The sequence below is a fragment of the Sus scrofa genome, chromosome 15, assembly GCF_000003025.6.
Source record: "Sus scrofa isolate TJ Tabasco breed Duroc chromosome 15, Sscrofa11.1, whole genome shotgun sequence".
NCBI lineage: Eukaryota > Metazoa > Chordata > Mammalia > Artiodactyla > Suidae > Sus > Sus scrofa.
This window is the reverse complement of record NC_010457.5, coordinates 47,271,021-47,286,483: the sequence shown is the minus strand read 5'-3', so window position 1 is coordinate 47,286,483 and position 15,463 is coordinate 47,271,021. Positions and strand designations below refer to the sequence as shown.

General features: G+C 36.0%; 1 protein-coding gene across 1 annotated transcript in view; it reads right to left on the bottom strand.

Moving 5' to 3' along the window:
- The window catches only part of ADAM2 (ADAM metallopeptidase domain 2), a gene marked incomplete at its 5' end in the record, with an annotated part of 70,589 nt that continues 63,294 nt past the window's right edge, over nt 8,169–15,463 (bottom strand). Inside the window, 3 exon segments of the mRNA NM_213957.1 lie at nt 8,169–8,455; nt 9,122–9,183; nt 10,346–10,505. Coding sequence (NP_999122.1) covers nt 9,150–9,183; nt 10,346–10,505 — 194 coding nt within the window. The 3' untranslated portion in view covers nt 8,169–8,455; nt 9,122–9,149.

Genomic DNA, 15,463 nt, shown 5'->3' with positions numbered 1-15,463 from the left:
GGGAAAAATAGACTTCAGTAGAACCTTACTCAATTTCAAATACAGGATGGACATGTGGGAAATTATAGCCAACATGCAGTGGTCAGGGGATTAAAATATCTGAAAAGAAACATCAGGGGTAAAGGAATTTTCTGGCTAAACCAATCTAGATAGGTTCTTGCTGAAGACAGATTGTATATCATCTAGGTAATGGTAAAGGATAAGAAATTTGATTAGATATTTAGGGTGATCCAATATGGAGGAGAGGGATTCTGGTTAAACCAACCTTGCAGAATACTTGCTAAAATTGGACAATGCCACAGAGCTATATTGAAAGTTACACTTACCTTTCTCAAATACTCAAGACTGATTTAGCTAATGTAGATTTTCCTAGTGGCTCTGCCTGAACTCAGTATGTAGATGACTTTTGTGTTCCAAAACTAAATTAGATGCCCAAAAGGATACCATCTATAATATTACAACAACTATTGTCTATCTAAAGCACATAAGATATCCAAAGTGAAATTCCAATTTTGTTTTCTTGTTGTAAAATATTTGGGGTACTATATCTAAGAATGGACTACTAATTGATTCTAAAAAAATTAAAGGGATTCTAACCTTTTTACTTCCCCAAACAAACAAACAGAAGAACAATTGAGAGGATTTCTGAGACCTACTAGATACTGCATAACTTTTCACTTATTTCTCAACATTTATATGCATAGTCTGACCAGTCTGATCTGATCTAGTGGATTTGATTGAATGGAAAGGAGACCAGAGAAACCTTAAAGTCCATCCTAACTCGGGCATCAGCTAATTATAACTTTCTATTCTTTCCTCTTTGAAGATTAAGGAATTGCTTTAGGTGTATTAACTAAACAAACAAACAAAAACCATGGTGATCAACATCAACCCACAGGATGTTATAGTCAGCAACTAGACTCAGTATCAAAAGGACCTCCACTTTGTAGGAGGACTGTTGTCAATGGCTCTCTTATATAAGGCTAATAAAGAAATAGTAATGGGGTCCCCTCTAACTATGTCCCCCACTCAGTTGAATCTCTTCTAAACTCTCAGCACACTCAGCACTATTCTGTAAGCTGACTAGCTTCTTAAGAAAAAAAATTTTTAATGGTTTTAAAGACTGCAACTTTTATTTTTATTTTTTTATCTTATAATGATTTTTTTTCATTATAGATCTTTTACAGTGTTCTGTCAATTTTCTACTGTACAGCAAGGTGGCCCAGTCACACATACATGTATACATTCTTTTTTCTCACATTATCATGCTCCATCATAAGTGCTATACAGCAGGATCTCATTGCTTATCCATTCCAAAGGTAATAGTTTGCAGCTATTAACCCCCAATTCCCAGTCCATCCCACTCCCTCCCCCTCCCCCTTGGCAACCACAAGTCTGTTCTCCATGTCATGAAAATTTTGCTTTCTGTACCTATTACCTTAGTTCGATGTAACAACCTTAACCTTGCAACTGTGCTTCCAGCACCACAGGAAGAAAACAATCATGACTGCATTTTGTTAACTGATTACCCTCTAGTTGAAGGATGAACAGGGGCTTAACCAAACTGGATATGCAATAAAATCCACAGTGAACATAATTGAAAGCTCTTATTTATCAAAAACAAAGTCATTACAACAAGCCAGATTAACTGCTTTAACCTGAGCTTGTCAAGTTCCTAATGACAGATACCAAATATTTATACTGACAGCTCCTATGCCTTTGGAGTGGCACATGACTTTAGAATGTTAGGGAAACAGGATTTTTTACCTCTTCAAGACAGCATATAGAAATGGAAAGAGTCTACCAAGTTAGTAAAAGCTATATAACTATCAAAAGAGTTTTCAATTATTAAAATGCCAAGGGATTCCAAATCTGACACTATGAAAGCTAGAGGAGGAGTTCCCATCGTGGCACAGCGGAAACGAATCCAACTAAGAACCATGAGGTTGTGGATTCATTCCCTGGCCTCACCCAGTGGGTTAAGGATCTGGCATTGCTGTGAGCTGTGGTGTAGGTCACAGACGGGCTCCGATCCGGTGTTGCTGTGGCTCTGGCATGGGCCAGCGGCTACAGCTCCAATTAGACCCCTAGCCTGGGAACCTCCATATGCCATGGGTGTGGCCCTAAAACCACACACACACACACACACACACACCACACACACCACACACAAAGCAAGCTAGAGGAAATCAACTTGCTGATGCTGCATTTAAACTGGCAATTTTAATTCTGTTCGGCCTCAAGAATGCTCACTGCTTTCTGATGACTATGCTAACTCAGTAAAAGATATTCTTTTAAATGCTCAAGAAATCACCACTGAAGAAGAGAATCAGATGCAGCAACAACAGGTGGGAATTTTTGACCCTACCACAAAAATATAGTTTGGCCCTGATAAAAAAATCTACAGTGACTGTTGGAGAACACTTGCTGTTACTCCAGCACATACATTCTTTAACTCACTGAGCGCCTGAGAAAATAGTTTTATGGGGAAAATAAAATTCTCTGAAACTTTCTCCCATGGTGGTTCATAAAGTATATATTCTCTGTATTATGTGCCCTAAATATAATCCTGGAAAACCATTTTATGGGTCACAGGGACTCTTTCTTCTACCAACTGGGCATCTCAAGGATATAAATACATCTTGGTAACGATCTGCATGTTTCAAACTGGGTTGAAGCTTTTCCCTGCAGGAGAACAAGGATTTAACAGTAGCTGAATTGTTACTGGAAAGGATCATTCCTGTTTTGGGGGAATTTCCTCTGAGTTACATACTAACTGAGGAACTCATTTTACCAGACAAGTAATTAAATCTATTTGTAACATTTGGCCAATCATGCAGCATTTTCATGGCACTTATCATCCCCAGTCTTTAAGATTGGTGGAACAAATCAATGACACTATCAAAATGCAATTGGCAAAACTTTCAGAAGGACTTAATCTCTTATAGCCATAAGTGCCTTCTCTAACGCTTCTCAACCTTAGATTTACACTTTTTGGTAAACATCGGCTGCCTTCTTTTGAAATAATAACAGGACAGCCTAGGTGACTAGACAAGAGAATATATGAACCAATTTTACTCAAGGGGGATATATTATATATTTGTTGGGACCTTATTAAGGCATTTAAAAGAAATGAAAAGTTGGTAGCTCATTCGTTTCACAGTGAGATCCTGGGAGAAGACCTTAAGAGTCATAGGTTACGATCTGGAGATTTTCTTTATTGGAAAAGATATCAGATAAATTCTTTGCAGCCACATTGGAAAGGACCTTATCAGGTATTATTAACTAATCCATATGCTGCCAAACTAAAAGGCATAGACTCATGGATTCACACCTATCTTTTTATTTGATTTTATTTTTTTAATTTTTTTTGTCTTTTTTGCTATTTCTTGGGCCGCTCCCGCGGCACATGGAGGTTTCCAGGCCAGGGGTCGAATCGGAGCTGCAGCTGCCTGCCCACACCAGAGCCACAGCAAGGCGGGATCGAGCCGAGTCTGCAACCTACACCACAGCTCACGGCAACGCCGGATTGTTAACCCACTGAGCAAGGGCAGGGACCGAACCCGCAACCTCATGGTTCCTAGTCGGATTCGCTAACCACTGCACCACGACGGGAACTCCGAAAGTTTTTTTTTTGTGCTATTTCTTGGGCCGCTCCTGCAGCATATGGAGGTTCCCAGGCTAGGGGTCCAATCGGAGCTGTAGCCACCGGCCTACGCCAGAGCCACAGCAACTCGGGATCCGAGCCGCGTCTGCAACCTACACCACAGCTCACGGCAACACCGGATCGTTAACCCACTGAGCAAGGGCAGGGACCGAACCCGCAACCTCATGGTTCCTAGTCGGATTCGTTAACCACTGCACCACGACGGGAACTCCTATCTTTTTATTTTATTTTAAATTTTTTAAAATTGTTATTTCCCCAACACAATTTTTTTTTCTACTGTACAGCATGGTGACCCAGTTACACATACATGTACACATTCTATTTTCATCATACCTATCATTTTAATAAGTCCCCTCCATCTGAATGGACTTTGACTCCTGTTTCTGACTCCTGGCTTCAACTCCCTAAGGCAAACACACATGTTCAGGGCGAGAAGACAATAGCAGTAGCACAAAGAATCTGAACCAGGCCTGTAACCCCAATTTTGTCAATACTTTTGGAGTAATTTGTTTGTGTATATATTACCTGTACTATTGACCCCATTATTAATGTCCCATACCCCTTCCCCATGTTTTCTTCAATCTTAGAGTATCTCCTAGTTTCTTTGCTGCTTCCTGTTGATATTCAAATGCTGGATATGTCACCATTGCCATATTAGGTCCTTTGTAAAAAATAATGACCTCATAGTTGTGCCCATAAACAGTTTAACCATAATATCTAAATTTACAATGACTCAGAGACCACTTACCATGTTCAGATCTTTATCCAGTCCTCACCTGTCCCCTTCTTCTTCCCAGCCCCACCAGAAACAATCCAATGGAACACTGGGGGCCCAGATGTAACCAGTTTTATGCTTAAGACCATGATATTAATCAAAATTTATTTACAGAATAAAATATGACAATCTGCAATAACACTTCTCTTCCTCATCATCTCCATTGTACTTATGGAACATCTGTTATAATAAGAAGTTGGCACCACTTATCTCATTGTCAATAAGATTTCTAGAGTCTCTGCAAGACCTATTTAGGCTCAACAAAGATCTCTAGATTCTCTTGTGTAGTGCTTGACAACCATATTGCTTTATATTATTTGCTTACTGCCCAAAGAGGTGTCTGGGTTGTTTTTAATACTCCTTGCTGTATTTGGATCAATACATCCTCTCAAGCAGAGCTTGAAACCTAGTAAACTCTTTAGGCTTGCCAAAATTCTTAGAGGGCACTCTGACTTTGCACTGGAGGGCTTAACTTTAATATTGCTGGTATTTTTAATTGGCTTCCCTCAGAAGTAAGCAGGCTGTTTTCTCTGCTTTCCAGACAATTGTCATCACTCTAGCATATATTATTATTCTATTTTAGCTATCAAACTATATCCCACTGCATTAAATCTACTGCTAACAGCACACATGTAGTGCTTATGAGACAATTTGATGTAATTGATATTTTATAACCTATAAAATGCTTCACCCATCAGCATATACCTCTGTACCTTTCCACTATATCTGAATAATCTCTCTAGTATAGATAACTAGGCAAATCTATATAAATAAATAGAGTCTAGCACCAAGGGACTAGTGATGGGTCTAGGGCAGATAGCAAGCACTCTGGCATTAAGGGACAAGTATTTTGAATGTAAATGTTTTCCATTAAAAGATTTGTGATCAAAAGGGGAAAATGATGGAGAAAGTTTTCACACACTGAAGTACAGGGAAGTCATTTCAGTTTATATATGGTTTAACCTAAACTTGATGTAAATAAAAACAGGTTGACTCATGATATGTCAAACACTCAGCACATCTTCTTTAACCATTAAGGTAAAGACTGTTCATTTCTTTTATTCAACACAGTTTTGGAAGTTATAGCCATGGCAATCGGAGAAGAAAAAAAAATAAAAGGAATCAAAATTGGAAAAGAAGTAAAACTGTCATTGCAATGACATGATACCTATTCATACTATACATAGAAAATGCTAGCTAGAGAAAACTAGTAGCTTATCAATGAATTAAATAAAGATGCAGGATAAAAATTAATACACAGAAATTGATTGCATTCCTATACACTAACAACAAACTATCAGAGAGAAATTAAGGAAACAATCCCATTTACCATCATGCCAAAAAGAATAAAATACCTAGGAATAAACCTACCTAAAGAGGCAAAGGACCTGTCCTTTGAAAATTAAAAGACAGTAATGAAAGAAATCAGAGATGACACAAACAGATGGAAAGATATACCATGCTCATGGAGTGAAAAAAATCAATATTGTCAAGATGACTGTACTACCCAAGGAAATCTACAGATTCAATGCAATCCCTATTAAATTACCAAAGATATTTTTAACAGAACTAGAACAAAAAAATTTTTAATTTACTGGTACAAAAACAGAAATATGGATCAATGCCCAGAAATAAACCCACACATCCATGGTCAGCAATCTAAGACAAAGGATGCAAAATATGCAATGGAAAAAAGACAGTCTCTTCAATAAGTGGTGCTTGGAAAATTGGACAGCTCCATGTAAAAGAATGAAATTAGAACCTCCTCTTACACCATACACAAAAGTAAACTCAAATGGATTAAATGCCTAAATATAAGATCATATACTAAAACACTTAGAGGAAAACATAAGCAGAATACTCTGACATAAGCTGCAGCAGTATCTTCTCAGACCCACCTCCTAGAGTAATGAAAATAACAAAACTAAACAGATGGGACTTAATTAAACTTAAAACCTTCTGACAGCAAAGGAAACCATTTTTAAAAACTGAAAAGACAATCTACATAATGGGAGAAAATCTTTGCAAATTAAGCAACTGACAAGGGATTTATCTCCAAAATATACAAACATCTCACATAACTATCCAATCAAAACAAACCCAATCAAAAAATGGTCAGAAGATCTATGAGTTCTCACTGTGGTATGGTCAGTTAAATGATTTGGCTTGGCTCTGTGGCTGTGCTGGTTTGATCCCTAGCCTGGGGAAGGGTGTTAAGGATCCAGTGTTGCCACAGCCAGGTTGCAGATGCAACTAGGATTTGATCACTGGCCTGGGAACTTCCATACACCATGGGTGCGGCTGAAAAAGAAAAAAAAATGGTCAGAATATATAAATATATGTTTCTCCAAAGAAGACAGACATATGACCAAAAGGCACATGAAAAGATGCTCAACATCTCTAATTATTAAAGAAATGTAAATCAAAACTACAATGAGGTATCACTTCACACTAGTCGGAATGGCCATCATCAAAAAATCTACAACCAGTAAATTCAGGAGAGGGTGTGGAGAAAAAGTAACCCTCCTACACTGTGGGTGGGAATGTAAATTGGTACAACCACTGTGGAGAACAGTATGGAGGTTCCTTTAAAAAAAAACCCTAAATACAGAACTACTATATGACACAGCAATCTCACTCCTGGGCATCTATCTGGAGAAAACCATACTTTGAATAGATACATGCATTCCAATGTTCATTGCAGCACTATTTACAATAGCTAATACATGGATATAACCTAAATGTCCATCCACAGATGAACAGATTAGGAAGATGTGGTACGTATACACAACAGAATATTACTCAGCCGTAAAAAGAATGAAATAATGCTATTCGCAGTGACATGGATGGACCTAGAGATCATCATAATAAGTGAAGTAAGTCAGAAAAAGACAAATATCATATGAGATCACATATATGTGGAATCTAATTAAAAATTATATATGAACTTATTTATAAAACAGAAGTAAACTTACAGATTTCAAAATCAAACTTAAGGTTAGCCAAGAGGAAACTGTTGGAGGGTATCAGTTGGGAGGATGAGATTAACACATACACACTACTATATATAAAATAGATAACTAACAAGGACCTACTGTATAGCACAGAGAGGTATACTCATGTCCTATAGTAACCTGCATGGGAAAAAAACAATAGATAGATAGATAGATAGATAGATAGATAAATAGATAGATAGATAGATAGATTCACTTTGCTGTAAACCTGAAGCTAATACATTGTAAATCAACTATACCCCAATAAAATTCCAAAATATTTTCCATTGTGTGTATGTATGTATCTCTGTCTGTCTAATCTATCTACATCTGTCTTTTACTTTGAACCTTTATGTAACTGAAATTGTTTTTTTGTTGTTTTTGTTTTTTTTGTCCTTTTAGGGCCGCACCTATGGCACATGGAAGTTCCCAGGCCTGGGATTGATTCTGAGCTGCAGCTGCAACCTGCACTGCAGCTGTCGCAATGCAGATCCTTTCACCCACTGTGACCAGCTGTGGATCAAACCCATGCCTCCACAGTGACCCAAGCCACTGCAGTCAGATTCTTAACCTCCTGCATGCACCACTGTAACTCCTGAAGCTTTGTCTTTTATAAGCTACATAGAGTTGAAATTTTTTCCCAAATCTTAGGATTATTGTCTTTTGATTGGTTATGGACCATGAGACTGTAACATAACTACATACCATTGCAATTTAAAATATAACAGTGGCCTTTAATCATAGTATTGCATGTATTATAACCTTTCCTTATGTCATGCCTACTCATAGTTAACTGACAGAGTGAAAATGAGATAACTAAAAATAAGAAATATGTAATATAAAAATTCATAAACATGCATTCCTTACAAATAAATTATTTGTGGTATTATATTATATATGAAAATTTCTATTTTTTCTTGACAGATCCAAGCCATAATGTGCAGGTTTTGAGTCCCAGATAGTCAGGCAATGCCTATGCTTTTTCTTTTTCATTTTTCCTCTCCATCAAAGATAATTATTCTGGAAGAATAAATAAAAGGGGAAAAGTTATCTGTGTGAAGAATCAGGTTGAAAAATGACAATTCAACAAATGGCATAAGGTACACTTATTTTGAAGTAGTGTTCTATTATGTGATTTATTAGTATCCAACGTTTTAAATAGATAAATGCTAAAGAATTAAGCTTTATTAGAAATAATATAAAATATAGCACCATGAGAACTATTTTAAATGACAAATTTACCGTGTCTACTATTCAGCTTATAATATTGAAAAATATTCCTGTATTTAATTTTTAGTATATGCAGCCATATGGCTATCATCATTTAATATACATTTATAGTATTTATTCCTAATACATTGAATTTTCTGTTTCACTGTTTATTCCTTTTTTTTTTTTTTTTTTTTGGTCTTTTGTAGGGCCGCACCTGCATCATATGGAGGTTCCCAGGCTAGGGGTCTAATCAGAGCTGTAGCCGCCGGCCTACGCCAGAGCCACAGCAATGCTGGATCTGAGCTGCATCTGCGACCTATACCACAGCTCACTGCAACACCAGATCCTTAACCCACTGAGCGAGGCCAGGGATCAAACCCACAACCTCATGGTTCCTAGTCGGATTTATTAACCACTGAGCCATGACGGGAACTCCTGTTTCTCCCTTTCATCCTTAAAATATTTGATACTTACTGTGATATCACAGATTCTGTTTTCCATGTTATTCTTTGGTCTCACTCTCACTTTCCAGTTGCCTATATATTTAGAAATAAAAATAATCATTTAAAGCTGTATATTCTTCAAAGATTATTCTATAATACTCCATACCATCTATCAGTATTGAAACAGCTTTGAAGCCCTGAAACCTGAGAGCAGCCCCTACTTGAGAATATTTTACCACTGAGAGCACCTCTCAACTGATAATCAAGACTAACATGAAAAAAATCACAGTCATATAAGTTCACTTGGCAATGAACTCAGATCATACTTATATTCACAACATTATTAGCTAAATAACTTAAAGCACTTTTTTTTGACGTTCATATTCTGCCCATTGTTTCCACCATAAATTTATCCAATCTAAGAAAATTCCTTTAATATGTTCAAGTATTATCTGAATTATGTGACGAATTTATGCATTACACATTATTTCAACAATTTAACAAACTTTTCAAAATATTTCTATGCAATGTATTCTCTTGTAATTAATATTATATTATCAACTTTAAGTACTGTAATAACATTTAAATACTTTCATAAAATTTATTTTAAGTAAAAAGGAGGGCACAGATATAAAACTCAGTTAGAAATCACTTTATAGCAATTTCCATGAAGAAAAGGAAACTGAGTTTAATATTTACTTTATTCTTAAATAAAATTTTCAGCTATTTCTAAGGTTATTTAATGAAAAATTATTTGTTATATTTTTTCTTTTCTGTAGATTAGCCATGGAAAAATCTAGATTTTTTTTTGTGTTACTATTTATTCTTTTCCAGCTCTGGCTGCCTCTCAGTTTAAAGGCTAATTTCTCTCCTAAATTTCCATGATATGTTTTAATGAAATAAGGCATGCAAAATTCTTTGAAATATATAAATATGAAAAAGTAATAATATTTAATATATATTTAATAAATAAGATCAAATAATAAAAAGATAAACATTAACTAGAAATTAACAGTTCTACTGAAATGTACACTTAACAAAATACAAGTTGTTTTAAAAGATTGTTTAGGCAAAAAGACAAATAAATAAATAAAGATTGTCTACTATTCATTAATATATATTGTATTAAATTTCCATATAAAGATAAATATATGATCTGAATTATTATTAGTTACATCCATAATGTTATTTATTGATAAGCTACTATGTAGGCCAACTAATTACAAAAATAATGAATATTAAATGTGAAATATACTCATCGCTTGTATCATCCTCGGTTCTCCCTTTTTTCCTTTGGAAATAAATTTTTACCAGTGTAGCAATCAGTACACAGAGAATAATGAAAAAAGGAATGAGTAAGAAAAATGGCCATTTCATGGGTCTGGAATGGTAAATATTCTCAATATAGCGCCTATCTAAGGAGAGAAAATACCAGTTATTTGAAAGCAACTACCAAGAATATAGCAAATATTTTGTATTTTAATATGACAATTAGAATAAAATTTTTAAACATTTATTAATTTTATAATCAACATATTTTTATATGAAGTAGAGAAGGTGACTTATCATAAGTGCCCAAAGTTAGGCTCTTCTAACCCTTATAAATAGTCCTATACTCTTTGTTTTTGGATTAAGAACCTTCTATTCCATTAGTCTCTTTTCAGATGTGTCTCATAATAAAGATGAAAAGAGGAGTTCCTTTTGTGGCTCAGTGGTTAATGAAACTCACTAGGATTCATGAGGATGAAGGTTCAATCTCTGGTCTCCCTCTGGGTTAAGGATCCGGTATTGCCTAAACTGTGGTGGGTCACAGAGGTGGCTCAGATCCTATGTTGCCTATGTTGCTATGGCTGTGGCATAAGCTGGCAGCTGCAGCTCTGATTCCAACCCTAGCCTTGGAATTTCCATATGCCACGGTGTGGCCCTGAAAAGCAAAAAAAAAAAAAAAAAAAAAAAGCAGAAAAAAAGCAAAAGGAAAGAATTATAATGTGACCCCAATAAGAATTGATTTTTTTCCTCAATTTTTTGTAAGAAATATTGTATCTGTATATTTCAATGAAGTCCAAATTTTCCTTTATTGCATTGATACGTATTGCCTTATTTTATGTAAGACTTTATTGCTAACCTCAAGGTCATGAAAACATTTCCCATGTTTCTTTCAAGAATAGTTTTGGCATCTGTATTTAGATTTATCATCTAACCCATTTAAATTGTAAGTTGTGATTTTGAGATTCATTTGGTCTTATGTGGATATTAAGTTATTAGAATACAATGTTTTGAAATGAATTTCCTTCCTTTTGAACTGTCTTTGTGCTTTTCTTGATTACTGCAGCTATTTACTAAACCTATACTATACTGAATTTATTTTTTAATTTCTTTTTCTTTTTAGGGCCACACCTGTGGCACATGGAAGTTCCTGGGCTAAGGGTTGAATAGGAGCTACAGCTCCCGCCTATGCCACAGCCATGCCAGATCTTAGCTGCATTTGCGACCTACACCATAGCTCATGGCAATGCCAGATTGTCAACCCACTGATCAAGGCCTGAGATCCTCCACATCCTCCTGAATGCTAATCAGATTTGTTTCCACTGAGGCACGAGGGGAACTCCCAAATTTTAATTTTTTTTGGCCACACCATGGCATGTGGAAGTTCCCAGACCAGGGTTTGAACTGTACCACAGCAGTATACTAAACTTAATATAAGGCAAATGGATTAAGTCTTCCTTCTTTGTTGTTCTTTTCCAGAGTGCTTTGGCTATTTTAAGTGCTTTTGTGTATATTTTAGAATCAAATTGTTGAGTCTAAAAGGTTGCATTCTTTTACGTTGGGCATTTTGAGCTATAGATTTAATGTGGTGAGAACTGACATCTTGGCAATAAGAAACTTAATAGATGAAGATGGCATATTTTTCCATTTACTTGTGTAACTAGCATATGTCTGCATTTTTGTTTTAGTTTCAGTGTAAATGTCTTGCACATCTTTTGTTAAAGTTATTCCTAATATTGTATATTTGGTAGTACTGGAGATGGTACTGATTTTAAGTTGATTTTCATTTACTGCTGCCTGTACATAGCAATACTACTGATTATTAAACATTGTTTCCTTGGGCCTTTCAAAAGATTTTTATTACTTCCAGAAGTGTTTTTGTAGATACCTTAGGATTTTATACAATTAATCATATCATTTACAGTCTCATTTCATCCTTTCTACTCTTTATGCTCCTGATCTTTTGGTTTTTACTTATTGCACTGACTAGAACTTATGGCAAAATATTGATATGGTGAGAGCAAACTTAATTGCCTCTCTCTAGCTTTTAGAAAAAAACAATGTATTTTATCATAGGATATATTAACTGCAATTTGTTGATGTTGATGCTTTTACTCAGATCAATGAAGTTTAGCTCTGTTGGTAGTTCGTTGCCTTTAAAAATTCATAAATTGGTGTTGAATTTTGTCAAATGATTTCTGCCTGAAATGAGAAAATCATACGCATTAAAATTTTTTTGGAGGTTCCACTGTGTCCATGAGGATGTGGGTTCGATCCCTGGCCTCACTCAGTGGGTTAAGGATTTGGCATTGCTACAAGCTCACCATAGGTCACAGATGCAGCTTGGATTAGATGTTGCCGTGGCTGTGGCATAGGCCCCAGCTGCAGCTCCAATTCAAGTCCTGGCCCCAGGAACTCCCACATGCCTCAGGTGTGGCAGTAAAAAGAAAAACAAATTTTTTTCTTAATTTTGTGAATCGCACTGATTGATTTTCAAATATAAAATAGTTTTGCATTACTAGGATAAACTCCAATTAGTTTGGATTATTATCCTTTTAATATAGATAGTGACATAAAATGAGCTAATACTTTGTTGAGAATGTTTACATTTATGTTTATTAAATACATTGTTCTGTAATGTTTTCTTTGTTAAATTTCTTGCCTGGATTTGGCATCAGTGTTGTATTTGCCTCATACTACAGTGAGGTGATAGTGACCTGGGATCTAGGACCATTTGCTGCAGTGGTTGCAGTGACTGCACCTGGACAAACATCTCCTTGGGCAACAAAATACAAAGAAGCTGTAAGGGACTAAAAATAACAGTGTGCATGTGCAGTTGGGGCAAATTATGGGAAGATACAAAAACTAAAAACTCAAGTGCCATATCTGACAGCAAAAGCCCACACATGTCCCCTGCACACAACAGCACCTAAGCCACACCTCTTGCCTGACCCCTAGACCTGCCCTTATCCTTGCCCTATAAAAGGAACCAGCTTGGTCCCCTCCCGCTCCAGGGAGTGAGCTAGAGAGAGAGAGTCCCTGTTGCTTGTTTTTTTCCACTCCCTGCTGCAGCAGGGACCCTAATAAAGCCTTGTTTGGATTTCTTGCCTGGCCTCTTAATTTTTATTGATAAGAGAAAGGTCAAGAACCCAGGTTGGTAATGTAGGAGTCCCTCCAACCATTTTTTTTTTTTTTTTGTTAAAAATGGTATTTCTTCCTTGAACAAACTTGCTGGAATTAACCCGTGAAACCATATATACATGTATTTCTTGTTGCTGTTATTTTTTTGTTGGCAGTGATTTTTAAAAATGACAAATACGCAGATCAATGAAGTTTTGGTTTCTGATTTCTTGGCTATAGCCTGTGATTGATAATTTCTTTTTCATAAGGAATGGCCCTTATAGTCCTTTTTATATTTGAGCAGATTTATCTGTCTACTTCATGCCCACAATTGATTAGGACTCAAAGAATATGTCTATTATCTTGATTTTAAGTCTGAGCTGATGTAATTCATTTAAAAATGTATGGATTTCTTGTGTATTAAAAAATATACCCAATTAAACAAAACTATATCCCCAAATCTCTTTGACATAGGTCTGCCTATATTGGACCCCAGCGAGGCTGCTATAAAATAACCTATTTAAGATTCATAGTAGCCTTAATGTTTGAGAGTTTTTATAAGGCAGTCCAGTATAATACTTAGAAGGCTTTTTTAAAAGTATAATGATTTTTGTTTTTTTCCATTATAGCTGGTTTACAGTGTTCTGTCAATTTTATTAGAAGGCTTTTTGTATAGATGAAGGTGTTGAAGAGGCATCATATTACATTGTCCTGAGGTCTTAGCAAAAGGGTTTATATAAGCTTGACAATTTTTATCTGAGAACAAGTTTTATTGCTCAATATCTCAAATTCAGCTCTTAGCCATTTCTTACTTTAAGAATATTTTGCTGGAAGAGTTCAGGAGCAAAAATTCATTTTATTTTCAAACCAAAAAAATTCTAGCTCTTTTGAATGTAAATATACATTTTACTTGAAAATTGAACTGTTTCTGCATTAATAATTACTATCATCTTGCATTTTATCATACATAGGTCACCCGATCTGGAAGTAATTACAATCTATCTAGAAAGCTTGCTGACCTGAACCATGAATTCCACTTTCCACATTATCAGAAGCAGGAGTGATGCCACACAATTCACCACTTCATAGCCTGTGGCATATGGAAATTCCCAGGCTAGGGGTTGAATCAGAGCTATAGCTGCCAGCCACAGCCACAGCAACATGGGATGCAAGCCATGTCTGTGACCTACACCACACACAGCTCACTGCAATGCCAGATCCCCAGCCCACTGAGAGAGGCCAGGGATTGACCCTGCTTCCTCATGAATACTAGTCAGATTCATTTCCTCTGTGCCACAACAGGAACTCCATCTAATAATGTGTTTTTAAGCTGTCTTTGAATTGCTCACCAAAAGTCTTCTCAAGACAGTTTAAACATATACCAATGGTCTTCAATAGCTCCCTATTCAACGTTCCTTGCACCATCTAATTCTAATTCCAAAGCTAATGGCACATGTTTTAGATTCTTGTTATATAAATACACCACCTAGTACCAAACTGTGTGTGTGTGTATGAATATATACATCTATATATGGAGAGAGAGAGAGGGACAGAAAGAGACAGAGACAGAGAGAATAAGCACTTGGGCAAGAAAGTACCCCCAAATTTGGTAACATAAACTACTTAATCATTTAATTTTGTTAATTTTGTGTGTCTTGAATTTGAGAAGGGCTTAGTTGCATTTTTGTATCTCAATGTAGTCAAATTTCACATAAGGCATATGATTTTCAACAGAATGAGTGCTCCAACAATGAGAGTTCCAAGAAATAATATTCTAAAAGACACAGTTGGAATCTGCAGGAAGACCATGGAAGTCCCAGAAACTCACTTCTGTACATTTTATTCCTCAGTCATATCACTAATGCCAACCTGGACTCTAGGACAGAGTAGTCTCCTCTTCTCATTGGGGAAATGGCATGGATGTGCATGGAAAGAAGCAATTAATTGCAGTTAATGTGAAGACAAGCTAACTTTCTAAAGGAGAAAG